Source organism: Bombus pyrosoma, linkage group LG2 (assembly GCF_014825855.1).
Source record: "Bombus pyrosoma isolate SC7728 linkage group LG2, ASM1482585v1, whole genome shotgun sequence".
Lineage (NCBI taxonomy): Eukaryota > Metazoa > Arthropoda > Insecta > Hymenoptera > Apidae > Bombus > Bombus pyrosoma.
The window spans coordinates 1883092-1897378 of NC_057771.1; the positions used below are offsets into that span (position 1 = coordinate 1883092).

Genomic DNA, 14287 nt, shown 5'->3' on the forward strand with positions numbered 1-14287 from the left:
CCTATCTCTTTCTCGTCACTTAATATTTCTCGCTTCCTATTTTATCTTTTACATAAGAGGATTCTAAAAGGTAATACTCTATTGTTAATACTTCAGGCTTCCAATGAATTTCTAAATCCCATTGTTAACGACCAATAGAGACATCGTTATGAAAATATATTCCATAGCATCTGTCGAAAAGACCACGCACTTATATATATGTTAGTGTCCATAAGTCTGCAATACTTTTTAGAAAGTTAATTATTTAACTTCCTTTCAAAATTGAATTTTAGGATTTTCTTAAACTACGGATTTCCTCAGTTGTATTACTTTTCTTCTGAATCCCTCAATTATTAAATGACGTTGAAACTCATTAAGCCTGTGTATTATAGGAAAAATGAACATATATTATACTTCGAATATTCTATGATAAGTCTGATTTAGGGAAGTTTATATTTAAAGTTCGTAAGTGTTCGGTGACTATAGACGGGATTGTATACATAATTTCGGGAAAGTGAGTGAACATGTGTACGTGTGCGCGCTCGTGAGTGCTCATGCGTGTCTATATACCTTCTCGAAGAGCGGCCACTTCACGATGCACGAGCGACGCGAACACGTAGCGTTCTATTCGCGGCACAATTTTCGAGGATCGATATATCGAGCGGCATGTCCCGTTGGTCGACGACAATGTCTTCAAATAGCACGGTAGTTAACGTCTCTGAGAGTCACCCTTAAGGAGGGTGGCGAGAGCGAGAGGAGAGATTGCAGGACCCATTCCTTTCCTTTCCACCTCGATTCTTCTGCTTTCTCTTCTTCTCGTCAACGGTGACGTGCTTCCTCTCCACTCTTCTCTTCTTCTTTCTGCCCGTGTTTTCATCGTAATTTCGATTGGTCTTTCAATTTTTCATTGGGTTCGTTTTGTCGATTATCAGATCTTTGATTTTTGATGATCGCGTAGCAATTGTTTTGGAGAGTTTGAAGTATCAATTATGGAAATCTGTCTTTTCCTAATTATTTTGAGATTAAAAATGCATGTATGCATCAAGCAAAATTCACGATCTTGGCCTTTGAACGTTTATATGCGTTCAACGAAGTCTGTAATTACTTTCTTATTTTAAAGAAAATATGTGTCGTAGTTAAATCTTCTTTGCAATTCGAAGATTGAGTATTTCAATGCTTTTATAATATTTCTAATATATTTGGCGCGTTTTGTTGATATTTTGTATATGAAATTTCAAAATATCAAATAAAAATTATTTTTCGCTAATTACATTAAACGTCTTCTTCCTGATCCTTCTTCTTTTTAGAGATCTTATCAGAAAACGTAAGAAAACGAAAGGTGGTTTTGGCTTGTACACGTTCTTAGGTTGCAACCACATCAAAGAAAGCTGTGCCTTGATATTCTGTTCTTCACCACTCGTTACGCGCTTCTCCGTGGAGTATTCTAAACCTAGCGAATAGACACGTTTTCATCGTGCGGAATGAATTCTGCTAATGAATCTCCGGCAATGAAAAACAATTTAACTGTTCCACTGACACCTCTGTCGTGTTGCTTTTAAGTATGATGTTCTTGTGAACAGAGAATGGAATAGAAAGTGAGTATGAGAAATTAATTTGTGCTATTCTATCAACGGCTTGATAATTTCTGTAAATAACATTAAATCCCAAGTGCGCTTTAAAATTCCAGGAAACAAGTCTACTGAGAAGAAAAATATGTAACGACATCATGATGTAACGACGCGAAGTGGGCGAACGAAACACGTGCGAATTTCGCATGGTTCCTTATTCATCGGTGCGTTATTCTTACCTGGTAGTATTCATCGTGGCAATTAGCATGCGATGGTGGAGTGTGTTGCGAGTTGTGCGCGATTACGGCACCTATCTAAAGCGGAGGATGTCACGGACATGCCGCATTGGGGTAAATTCGTGTCGTCGGAACCATCTCGTAACGCTTTAGGGACCCACTGGGGATTACCACCACTTCTTTCAACACGTCGGTCCTCGCGCGGTACTCTCTCTTTCTCGACCCTTTCCAACCCCTGTCTTCGTTTTCTGTACACGTCACCAAGCTCGCGAGAGAGAGTTACCCCTTCTTTCCCCTTTCTTCATCCCTCTGTATCGAGTTAAGAGGAAGAAACGGCGGGGTGGCGGCGAGGTATATTGGGATGTACCTCCGGTGGTACTTGCTGGTCCACCACCTCCATCGCTACCACCACCGCGCTACCATCGAGCATCCACCTCCACCTCTGCCTCTCTACGAAGCAACGATGAGGATTCTGCAGCTTCGGCAAAGTCGTTTGAAGAAGTCAGTCGACGGTTGTACGTTCTCGCGATTCGGGGAATAGCGTTCAGGGGGAAGAGAGAAGAAAGAAGCAAAGGAATCGTAGTCACTGTCACCAACTGAGAGCCGCCTTGTCTTCTAGCCAGGAGCTGCCGCAAACAACGTTCTTTTCTCCTTTCTCTTCCGTCTCGCCTTCCCTGCATCTTGCCTTCGTCTGTCGTCTTCCCTGTCCGGAACGCTTTTTCGTTGTTCTCCGCTTCGCTGTTGGTTCATTCCGCTTCTACCACGAGGAAGATGCGCTGAGAGCTGATCGACGAAGAATGTCGATGGACGAGACGAATGGAGGCAGCATGGTTCCCGCAATCCTTTCCTCGATCGTGCTTCTTCTTCTGCTCGGACGCACCGCAGACGCTCAGTAAGATTCTTCTCCGTAGATGGCCTCTTCCTCTTCCGCTTTTCCAGTCGACATTGCCGGCCATCTTAAGCTCCTCCGCAAGGCCAGATCCTCTCCTTCGGTTTATATCTTTGTACCAAGATTCTCGGGAATTCCAACATCTTAACGACATATCTCGTTGGAGGGATGTAATTGTAGAATTTTCTTGTTTTACGAGTAATTAGTTCGTAAGAAAGAATTGTTGGTAAGAAATGTTTCCCATGAATGTAGGATTCTCTGATGCAAAGATACTGCAATAACTATATCGAATACCGTTGTTTTTGTAGTTATATTTTTTCCGTGCCTTAGAGTTTGTTGGTTTTTTAAGTGGAAATTTTGGTATTTCCTTGAGTAAGATTTTAGTTCTAAAAAGGTTTCTTTCGATAGACAATCTGGAACAAAATTGTAATGCTTTTTGTTTACTAGCAAAATATCAATTTTTTCATATTCAGAATAATATTCAGGAAATTGTAACATATAGATATTTTTTGATTACTTCTAATGAATTTCCCTTTAGTTATATCATGTTCTCAATTATTCATTTTCCAATGAAAAAATAACAATAATACGTATGTAAAAATTATTAATGTAGGCATCTAAACGTTTTCTCAAATTTGAATAAAATATTATATTTAGTTGGTATATGAAATCTTCAGAACACCGCAAGCAGAGGATTCCAAACCCGATGAAATCACCATGAAGAATTTGAGATACTTTCGAAGAAGTTCGGAAGCAAAAGTTTAAAGTGTTAAACAAAATTGCAGCGAAGTCGATAAAGCGCAATGTGTAGCGTGTAATAAAACTGTTGTTCATGTCAAAATAATTTGATAATATCTACGATAATTCCAAGTAGTTGTGCAAATATGTGTATGATATTAAAGTGTCGCAAAGCAATGTGTTAAAAATGGTAAAAAAATAATCAACGAAGCATAATAAACGAACGCGGGAGTGTGTGGAGAAGCAGTTCTGAGCTTTTATGAATTTCAGTCGTAATTTTTCGCTTCGTGTGTTTCGTACACAGTGTGTTAAGAAACATTGAAACATACAGTGAAATCTCATTTTTCTTTCGCGACGGTAGAAAACTGCAAGTTAGAAAACAGTGAAACGCTTGTGAAACAAATTTCTGGGAGTGAATCCGAGAAAGATTTTGCGCAAATTACTTCTATGTTTTAATCGCTTAAGATTTTGTTTCGTTATAAAATTTTGGTGCTAACAAAATATGAGGATAATTCTGATTTATGGATTACTATTAACACAAAATATTTATGTGGAAATTTATACATAGATTATATGATTCGATTAACAAAATGTCTGAACTTTTTTGAAATTGCGATCCGAAATTTCAGGAGGAGTTTGGAGTTCTTCGATCTGCTGCCGGAAGATCCTAAACTGTACGATAAAATGCGACCGCCAAAGAAAGATGGACAGGCGACTATCGTTTATTTCCATGTTACTGTTATGGGTCTTGATTCCATAGATGAAAATTCAATGGTAAGGTGCAATTTTTAAATTAAAAGACTTCTTTAAATTCACTAACCATTACATTGTTTTTAAACTGCTTATGGCCTTAACATGGATATGATCTCAAGTTCAAAGAGATTCTCGTAACTTCCGTGGCTGTTAATTTTTACATCGCTGAAGTGATTTCAAAATTTTTACTTTAATCATAAATGCTATATTCTGTTTCACAAAAGAAATTAGAGTACTTAAGCTTTAATGGGTAATTGATATTAAACTTTGATATGTCGATTTTCGTGATTTACTTTTGCAGACCTACGCAGCTGATATATTCTTCGCTCAAACTTGGAAAGATAACAGATTACGGTTGCCAGAAAATATGACATCTGAATACAGGTATGTGGAATTATCATGATTTAATTTAAAAAATATTGTTTTCTTTGTCGTAAATTCCAATTAAAGGAAAATATTTTTAGGCATAGTGTTCTTTATACTATTTTTTTTGTTTTATAAATATATGTAAAAAATTATCAAATGTATCGTTCAAGATTGCTGGAAGTCGATTGGTTGAAGAATATGTGGCGGCCGGATTCGTTCTTCAAGAATGCCAAATCGGTGACTTTTCAAACGATGACTATACCGAATCATTACTTATGGTTGTACAAAGACAAGACTATTTTATACATGGTCAAGTAAGAAAAGAAAGCTCTAAGATTCTCAATACTATTGTCGATCATTTTTATTCTACTTTTACAGTGGTAGTAATAGTAGTATAGCTTGTTTTAGCTCTTGATTAGAAAGCTTTTATTTCTCACCTCTGTCTCTTCTTCTTCTTCATTAAAGAAACAAAATTTTTGTACGATGTTTCAGATTAACGCTGAAGTTATCCTGTGCCATGAACTTCCTGATCTATCCTCACGACACGCAAGAGTGTAAATTACAAATGGAAAGCTGTGAGTGACGCTCTCCCTCTATATCAACTTCTAAATCCTTCACTTTATATTTTATCTGTAGTAAAATAGAATGTTAGCGCAACTTCCTCTTATATTTTCCATCGTTACCATACATTTTATTTTATCCTCACTTCATAACGATTCATCTTCATCATCTGCGCTCTAATCTTACCATTTAATTCATTACAGTTTCTTCCATATACAATTTTCGGGAATTTTTACGATTTCCTTCTATTATTATTACACAGTCTACTTTATCTTCACTTTTCGATAATACATTTTTATCTGCGTTCCAATTTTCCAACCAATTCGCCACGATTCCTTAAAACATAGTCACGTCTTTGAAGCATCAAAGATGGAAAACGATCGATAGATATCGATAGAACATGTACTGTCGCTGATATAGTGTAAAAAAGTCCTCGAAAGACGTCCAATATTAGCGAGAATCGAGTTGAGTCACAGGAGATCGGACAATCGTGTTTCATTTCGGAACGGTACCGTAGACCTGCATGAATATTCCTTTAATTTTACGGAGTGAATGCCGTGCCATTTCACAAGGACAAAACAACTCGGTCAACAGTATCGCACACGACGGATGAAATGATCTTCCAATGGGATCCTGACGTGCCACTCGTCGTCGATGAAAACATTGAGCTGCCACAGCTGCAACTGGTTAAGAATTACACGGCCGACTGCACGCAAGTCTACTCTACTGGTAAGTGACGCTTCGTGTCGACGTCGTTTTTAGCCATGGAAGAAAGAACGCTCTTTTTCTTCCTAATTAACTGTTTTAAATATGCCTCGAAATCGAAGAGGAACGTCAACCAAGAATCAGTTTCGCTTGAAAGTGACTTTCGTGTGAATGGTGTTGTTCGTGGATAAATGTTGATGTCCGGCGTGTCTTCGCGTTATTAAGTTAAGAAAGGTTCAGAGTCGAGCGTAGATGAATTAATAGAATTAATTGAAACTTTTTAATGTTCAGGTAACTTCACTTGCCTCGAGGTAGTGTTCGTTTTGAAACGTAGACTTGGCTATTACTTGTTTCATACTTACGTTCCTACCTGTCTAATCGTTATCATGTCGGTAAGTCCGAGGTTGAAATACGGATAATAAAAGATGTCTTATTTTTCTGTTATCATAGAACACACTATGCTTTTAAAATTATTAACATTCTAGATATTTTTTCTATAATGATTAATCTGATTTTTATTTCATTTCTACAATCCTGCAATCTTACTTTGTCGTATTTAAATATAGACTAATCGATCTGTTTCTTAGAGATATAATCTCTCTTTTCATATTTCAAACTTTTGATCCGATCTTAATCACACTTCATTTAACTTCTAACTCTTATGAAGACAATTATCAACAATCAGCCATTTATTTTAATACTTTTCCTATTAATTTTGTAACATTTATAACGTTACCTTTATTTCGAAATCAGTTATTTATATCTTGCGTAGTGGGTTTCCTTTTGGATAAAACCGGAAGCGGCACCAGCCAGGGTAACGCTGGGTGTAACTTCCTTGCTGACCCTTTCGACGCAACACGCGAAGAGTCAAGCTTCTTTGCCTCCCGTTTCGTACCTAAAGGCCGTGGATGCGTTCATGTCGGTTTGCACGGTCTTCGTGTTCATGGCGTTGATGGAGTATTGTTTGGTCAACATCGTTCTCGGCGACTCAGATACGCCTCCGAAACCGGCACCTCCGCCTCAGCCGCCATCTTCCAGCGGCACCGATGCCGCAAAGCTCGATAAAATTTTCGACATCGCTACTAAGGTAACGCCTGGATGAACATCTAAATGACTCAGACAGCTTCTGTGCCTCGGAGAAGGAGGATAGAAGTTCGTTCTATCGTTTGCGTTTTTGAAAATTGCGTAGAAAATATGATTGGCTTAAAGAAAGTTGATTTATCCAAATTTATAACGTTTTACGTCCTTCGCATCATCTTTTACAACAAATGTTGATGCCTTTTTATCGTGTCTTAAATAACATTCCAGACAGATAGTTGCTGGATATTTTTAAAAATAATTCTAACGTAAGTAGTTTTTACAATTATTTGAAGAAGCTTGTTACTTTGCAAAAACTTTGAAATTAAATAAACTTTGATTTAAATCGATAGCTAAAACACAGTCATCTTCTTTAAGAATCATAAAATGTAGACGCAATGATATTTTTTAATTCATCGTGCTTTTACGAAAGAGATATTTGAGAAATTTTATGTTAACATCTGTAACTTTGAAAAAAAAAGTATATTGAAGTTAACTTAGCCAAAAATCTATCGGCGCGGTGAAAAAGAGAAAGAAGAGAAAGAAATTAGAAGGTTCCTCGATAGAAGGTACGAAAATTATTTCACCGCGTTATCGACCATGCGTTCATCTCTCCACGGTTCCGAGGCACAGAAGCGTTGTCTGCACAGCGGCAGTTCAAGTTGCGATCGTTATCACGCAGGAGAACACAATATTGTTATCCGGCCGATCGCAGAAATCGACAACCGGTCCACCGCCAGGCCCCACACCTGCCCAAAGGGCGCGAATGCGTGCCCTCAACATCGATCGAGTCTCGCGTGTCTTCTTCCCTTTCTTATTCGCCGTATTAAATGTAACTTACTGGATAATGTTCGCCGAGTACATTTAAGCTATCGTGGAAACCGATTGCAACGAGCTCGAACAAATAGAAACGGAAACGTCGATGTTGAAAAACGAGATATCAGACGAAAAGGAAGAGACGATGCTGGAAGAAGATGCGGAAACGAGTCCTGATCGTAGCTGTATTCTTCAAGGATACGGTCGAATAGAATGTTTTGATTGAGAAAGTGTTACATATTGAAAGTCGATTCTGAAAGTGAATCTTCATTGATAGGCTTGTTTTTGTTCAGGTTGTTGCCCTAATTGATAGAACAGTGCTAGAGATCGAGGGTTTCAAGTTGCATAGAGTAGATGGAAGAATCTTGGTACAATGAAGAAGAACGTGTAGAAGCAATAAATAAAAGCGTTCTCTTCTTATAAAAAAGGAACGTTGCTCAAAGTATTTTGAAAAGTCTAAAAATCGCAAAAATTATTGAGGTCTTGTATATATAATTTTATAGAGTTTATGTTTGAATGGAAGTAAAAAGTATCAAACTTAACTCTTTCTTTGTGAATAAAAATTGACTTTCTTCTCCATTGCACCGTTATTTTCAACCCACTCTACTTAATGAATACACGTGATATATACTTCGTATAATAAAATCCATTGATTACAAATATAAACTGTACGTTCATTTATCGAATCGTAACTCAAAGGAAAATGAGAACAAAATAACGGCAGAAAAGTGGTACGAGAAAATAAGCGATCGTTAATTGTATTCTTTTAAAGGCATCGATTAATACGCTGTTTTATCCTTTTCATTACGAGCGAACGAAAGGAGAAAAAAAAGAGAAAAAAGATACGTGAAACAGTAGTTAACGGTGATCGATGCGTCTGAGTGAATATTAAAACTGTATCGAAGAATTTGCATATACATTCGTTCATGATAAGTGGAATATGGAACTGTTTGAATGCACCGTTTGACCTGTTCAATAATTTCACAATCGTTTCACGTTAGATTACAAAAAGTGAAATATTGAGAATGCATATTAAAATATTCGAGAATCTACTATTAAATTGTTTTAAATTTATAACTATACTATTGTTAAAAGATAATACGTGTTTTGTTGTAAGAACTTACTCATTGGTGATAAATGTCGCTGAATTAATTGTTAATAATTCATAACTGTACAATTATTAACGTAAACCTAATTAAACTAATTAGTAAATTAACAGTGGACAGGTATTGTAACAAGATCGTTACATTCTGCTCGCTGTCTTTCCGTTTATTAACAATGATTATCAAATACGAGAAGGTATTACACAAGATTATTCTCATATCTTTACAGCTAAAACGTTTCTGTAATGAATATCCTTGTTCCGAGAAAGCTTGATCATCTTGTTGTAATTTTTGAAATTTTTGCTTCCGAAATTATTTGTAACATGTTTATCGCGTACGTCACAGTGCTACGATATCAAAGTAATTACAAAATATGGAATTTCAGTGAAACACATGTCGTTCCAGAAACTTCGATGAAAAAATATCAAAATTGTTATAGAATAAAATTCTAAACTCTAAATCTTTCTTGGCGAAATTTTATCGCGACGGCACGAATGAATAAAAAATGTAGACTATATATAGTCTACATTTATAGATACATATCTATATACATAAATAATCTAGATATACTATATATATATTTATATTTATATATAATATAATTATAAATTACAATAATTAATATAAATTATTATTTATATCTATATATATAATATAAATATAAATATATATAATATATATATATATGTATAATGTAGTCATGATATTAAACAGAAGGAGGAGAAAGAGAAGAGAATGCAGTACTAAAAACGCTCACAAAAATGCGGGAAACATTGAATGAAACGTAACGTAAAATGGATTTAAATTAAACGTTTCGAATAGAAAGATTCGAATCAGTTATGCATAAATGTCGAAAAATTGTAGAATTGTGGATTTCTAGTACGTTATTTAACCTAATTCAAATCTCCAGTATTTACGGATTTTTACATAACTCTGGTTCGAAGACTTTTAATTAACGCTATGCGTTGAACGCACGTGTACAGCAAATAGACGTAGCAGAACACTTGTTTCGTTTGAGAAAACTACTACAATACTATATTTACGAATCCGGCCGAAATATGATGGCGTTTACTCGTAAATGTGTCATACTGATTTTCTCTGTTTAGTCTTTTGTACAAGGGGTGCCTAAATTCATTTCTGACTGTCATAAACTTTATGCAGCTCTATATTTGAATTTTTTACTGTTTATCTATACTATGGATCATAAGTTTTATTTCCGACTACCACCTTTACCTATTATCATAAAAGTTTTTATATTTTCTAAAGTGTATATTATATCTCTTAGTATTTTGGACATTTTATAGTTTTTCTTAAAGTTCTTGTTTTAGTTGTATACACACGCAAACAGTACATCATAAATATAAAATCAACTTTTTTTTTACGTGGGGAAATCCTTATGGACCGCGCGGTAATGTCGGACTTACCGACTAAAACCCCACGATGGTCGTACCAAGCGCGTTGCGGAGGGGGCCCTAGAAAATATAAAATTAACCTAAATATAAGTTAATTATACATATTGGTAATACAGAATTAACACTATCTTTTTCAGTATTACAATTTGAAGGGTAGTAAGTAAACAGCTATATTTATAAATCACAAGTAATTGTCATTTACCTGCATGCAGTATATATATGCAGTATAGTTTGATTCGATTTAATTATTATTTTGAGTAATGAGACACATAATAATAATGCACTAGAATTCAAAGACAGGTACGTTTGAAGTGTATGTAGATTAGGAATTACACAGTTAAAAGTAGTCGTTTTAATAGTAGTAGGAACAATTTTTCCTCTTTAAGTAATAGATAGATTTGCGCGTGAATTGTTAAAATTTCTGTAAACTAATTCCTTAAGAGGTGGTATCGAACTTATGATTGATAGTATGTGTAATACTGTTAAAATCAATAGGTTGAGAAACATTCAAGATACATTCATTTGTTTAAACTTATAACGCGTAACAAATTCGGAAAAATGTAAACATAAAAATAAAAAATCTCATAATTCGAATTACGAAAAAATTTACGAATCAATTTTTATTTAAATATATTTGTTTTATTAATTTCTCAATTTCTTTGCGATTATAGGATTGCCGTTACTATATTTTAACTCGAACAAAAGTTCATTATTCATTCTATGTTTAAAATACGTTGAAGGATGTCCTAAATATTAAAAATTGCGTTGCTGTTAAGGATCAGTCTTCTATGTTTTCAAGGATTTTGAGAATGCACTTTATCCGCTCTTTTATCTCTCACTAAAACACGACCACCTCAAAGAGTTAAAAGGTGACGCATAAATAGACATCCCTGTTCTATATTTAAGAGAAAACAACATACGCTATGGTAATTTCTACCATTTTTAATTTAATATTACTACCATTTCATTTCATTAAAAAATTGATTGATAGAAACGATATATGATATCGATTTGAATACTCCTCACGATCGATTAAAATCGATGTTTTAGTTTTCTCGATACGATATTTATTTTAACGATTACATACTTTCGATAAACAATTAAGGGCGTTAATACAATTGTTTTCGCACTTTAAATGAAATAAAGTTTTAACCAAAACTTCAAACAATCTATTGTAGAATATAGAAATCCAATTAATTTATATATATTATGCTATTGATTAATTGCTAGTTTTTTAAAGATGCGAAAAAAATAAAAAAGTTTTAAACTAATATCCATAATACATATAATTATTGAATTTAAAAGGAGTTCGTCTGCTGATTTAAGCAGAAAGAAAGAAACAATAAGGTCTATTAGCAAATGTAAAAGATTGCTTTAACATTATGTCTCCTTTAGAGCAAAATCATTTTCAAGCACACCATTGTATATTACATAATATTTAATATAAGAATAACGTCGTCTATTACATATTAAATTAATAATGACTGTATCAATTTTGTGGTTGTTGAATTCTTTACTTTTCTATTTTCCTTTACTATTTTACTTTTACCTTAATTTGGTATGTGTTTGATTTTGTTAATTAGTTCATTTAGTTTAGTTTATTCCATTTACAGCGATGCGATTCATTTATTCTATTTCGGATTAAATGTTTAGAAGTCAGAAGGAGAAGGTTAATACGTTGATTACATACGATGATTTTATCTCGTCTTGATTCAAATCTTCAAATTGTTTTGCTAAGTTTATGTTGGTAGAGAGATATTGGTTAGGTTTTAATCATAGACGATGTATTGCATAGATCTAGTATCTCGTATAATTTGATATCATGGAAACCAAAACATCGACCATGTAACAAATTTACATTTAACAAATTATATATATATTATTTATATTATATATATATATAATTATATTTATATAGATAATCATATATATGTATATACCCAACCACTGAAATTGGTAAAATGAATAAATATCGTTTTATGTCATTTATATAAAAAAATATATCTTTTCTGTGATAAATTAAACTTACTCTGTGTTAGATCGGTAATGTTGGAAGTGATATGAAAATGATAATAGTTTGCCTAGTCTTTGAATCATGTGACGCAATGTACGTGTTGAGCTGCTGAATGATAGATCTATCTTATGCTTCGTCTATGGTAGTTTAAGTATCGAGTACAAAAGTAGTATACAAAAGTAGTATTCGTGAGTGATTTATATCAAAATACAATAATTATTATTATAAATCATTAACAATGCGTAATATCGAAATAAAAGCAAAAATTGATGATCCAGACCTTAAGATTTTTCGAGTTATACAATTAACAAAGCAGAACGGTATCATGAAAGTCATGAAACAACATGATACTTTTTTTAAAGTCAGGGAAGGAAGATTAAAATTACGAAAATTCCAAGTAAGAAAATAATTACGTTTTTATATAGGATTGTTACTTTCTTGTTTTTCTATATATATATAACATATATACATATATATGTTACTATATATAAAACTATATACATATAAATAACAGTGTTTATTATACAAGGTTTCAGAGAATAAATAGTTATACATTTTTTAATTCCTGTTTCTATTTCCTCTCCTCTTCATATAACAATGATTATCAATTTGATAGAAATATATATTAGAACCTGATGCAAAAGATAAAACCAGTCAAAAAGCAATGACGATGCTTTCAATGACACAGTAAAATATGAGAGAATAACTATTACTATTGATCTTAACAATCACCTAATTATGTAATAAGATAAATATTTTTCTCATATAGGATGACTCAGGAGAATTAATTTACTACAAAAGATCTACTAAGTTTGGTCCAAAGCTTTGCGATTATGAAAAAGTAACCCTAAACAAATCTGCTTGTAGTCGTGTCGCAAATATTTTAAGTGCATCAAATGGTTGTCTAGGCATTGTAAAAAAGACTAGAAAATTGTATATGATTGGTCAAACTCGTGTACATATTGATGATGTTGAAGGTTTAGGAACTTTTTTGGAATTAGAGGTTCGTAGAACCACAAGGAATAGATCATCACACATTTGCACTTATAAAATAATATAGTAGTATCATTATTTTAGGTAGTCTTGACTGATGAACAGGATATAGAAACTGGTGAGAAGATTGCTCAGGACTTAATGTCTAAATTAGGTATAAAACATGAAGATTTGATAGCAAATGCCTATATAGATCTACTACTTAATGAATCTATTACTGAATCTCCTAATGAATCTACTAATGAATTCAAACAATTGTAATAAAATTATATTTTTTACACATTAATGTTATTGTTATATTTTGTATGATTATTAAAAAGATGTATAACACAAACAAAATTTAATTTTCATTTTAAGAAATAAAGATGTTACATTTGTTTTAGTGCCAATTAAAATAATAATTTTATTTAAGAATGTCATTTGTTCGTTTGAACAGTTTTCAAAGAATTGCTATATCAATTATAAATAATTCAGAGAATTCTTTTAAAAATTAATTATTGAATGTATGAGTGATTTATTAATCGTTGATTCTGTGTCGGTGTGTTAGTTAAAAAAAAAAAAAAAAAAATAGGGAAGACAGAGAAAAGACAAGAATGAGGAGGCAATCGTACGTTACTATCATAACCGGGATACGTTATAGTGATAAAACAGCCCACACTACTCTTCCTTCCTTTTCGATGATCACATTCGTTTGTCACATTTCGCGTGTACGAGTTCTACTTCATTACTGCACTTCTGTTATAAAGGTCATTGTACTCTTGTTCCATTTTGAACTTAAAACAAAATTAGTCGATATTTCAAAATATGGCAGATTAAAAAGATACAATTTCAAACAATTTTAAATTACAATATATTTTATAATATATTGTAATTATAATAATTATATAACCATGGACAGCAAATACCAAAGATTTATCAATACTATTTGCATAATACTTTAATTAATTTTAATATGTTATAAGAATCGTAGATATTTGTAATTCTATCTAAATTCAAAAGGAGGAGGGGACCTTCTCGAACGATTGTACTAAGTCGTTTTTGTAGAAAAGACCTCTGATTATAGCCAACAACCGAGAT

General features: G+C 33.4%; 2 protein-coding genes across 3 annotated transcripts; both read left to right on the forward strand.

Annotated features, from left to right (window-relative positions):
• Window positions 1–485: 485 nt before the first annotated feature.
• On the forward strand, window positions 486–9403 carry LOC122571929 (glycine receptor subunit alpha-3). 2 transcript variants are annotated; one of them, XM_043736288.1, is made up of 9 exons: window positions 486–2675; window positions 4040–4184; window positions 4465–4547; window positions 4700–4843; window positions 5022–5104; window positions 5685–5819; window positions 6087–6187; window positions 6568–6882; window positions 7555–9403. In XM_043736288.1, exons 1-9 carry the CDS (start codon window positions 2581–2583, stop codon window positions 7738–7740), a joined length of 1287 nt encoding a protein of 428 aa, XP_043592223.1. In that variant the 5' UTR covers window positions 486–2580; the 3' UTR covers window positions 7741–9403. The 2 variants fall into 2 exon arrangements, with proteins under 2 accessions (XP_043592223.1, XP_043592232.1); XM_043736297.1 differs by having other exon boundaries at window positions 487–2675; window positions 7588–9403.
• Window positions 9404–12322: 2919 nt separating this feature from the next.
• On the forward strand, window positions 12323–13587 carry LOC122571940. Its single transcript, XM_043736311.1, has 3 exons — window positions 12323–12614; window positions 12987–13220; window positions 13295–13587. The coding sequence occupies exons 1-3, from the start codon at window positions 12456–12458 to the stop codon at window positions 13469–13471; spliced, it is 570 nt and encodes a 189-aa protein (XP_043592246.1). The 5' UTR covers window positions 12323–12455; the 3' UTR covers window positions 13472–13587.
• The last annotated feature ends 700 nt before the right edge of the window (window positions 13588–14287 follow it).

Coding starts and splice junctions, on each gene's coding strand:
- LOC122571929 (XM_043736288.1), top strand. CDS start 2,581: ATGTCGATGGACGAGACGAATGGAGGCAGCATGGTTCCCGCAATCCTT. Junction 2,676..4,039: donor GGACGCACCGCAGACGCTCA/GTAAGATTCTTC, acceptor CCGAAATTTCAG/GAGGAGTTTGGAGTTCTTCG. Junction 4,185..4,464: donor CCATAGATGAAAATTCAATG/GTAAGGTGCAAT, acceptor TTACTTTTGCAG/ACCTACGCAGCTGATATATT.
- LOC122571940 (XM_043736311.1), top strand. CDS start 12,456: ATGCGTAATATCGAAATAAAAGCAAAAATTGATGATCCAGACCTTAAG. Junction 12,615..12,986: donor TAAAATTACGAAAATTCCAA/GTAAGAAAATAA, acceptor TTTCTCATATAG/GATGACTCAGGAGAATTAAT. Junction 13,221..13,294: donor GAACTTTTTTGGAATTAGAG/GTTCGTAGAACC, acceptor TCATTATTTTAG/GTAGTCTTGACTGATGAACA.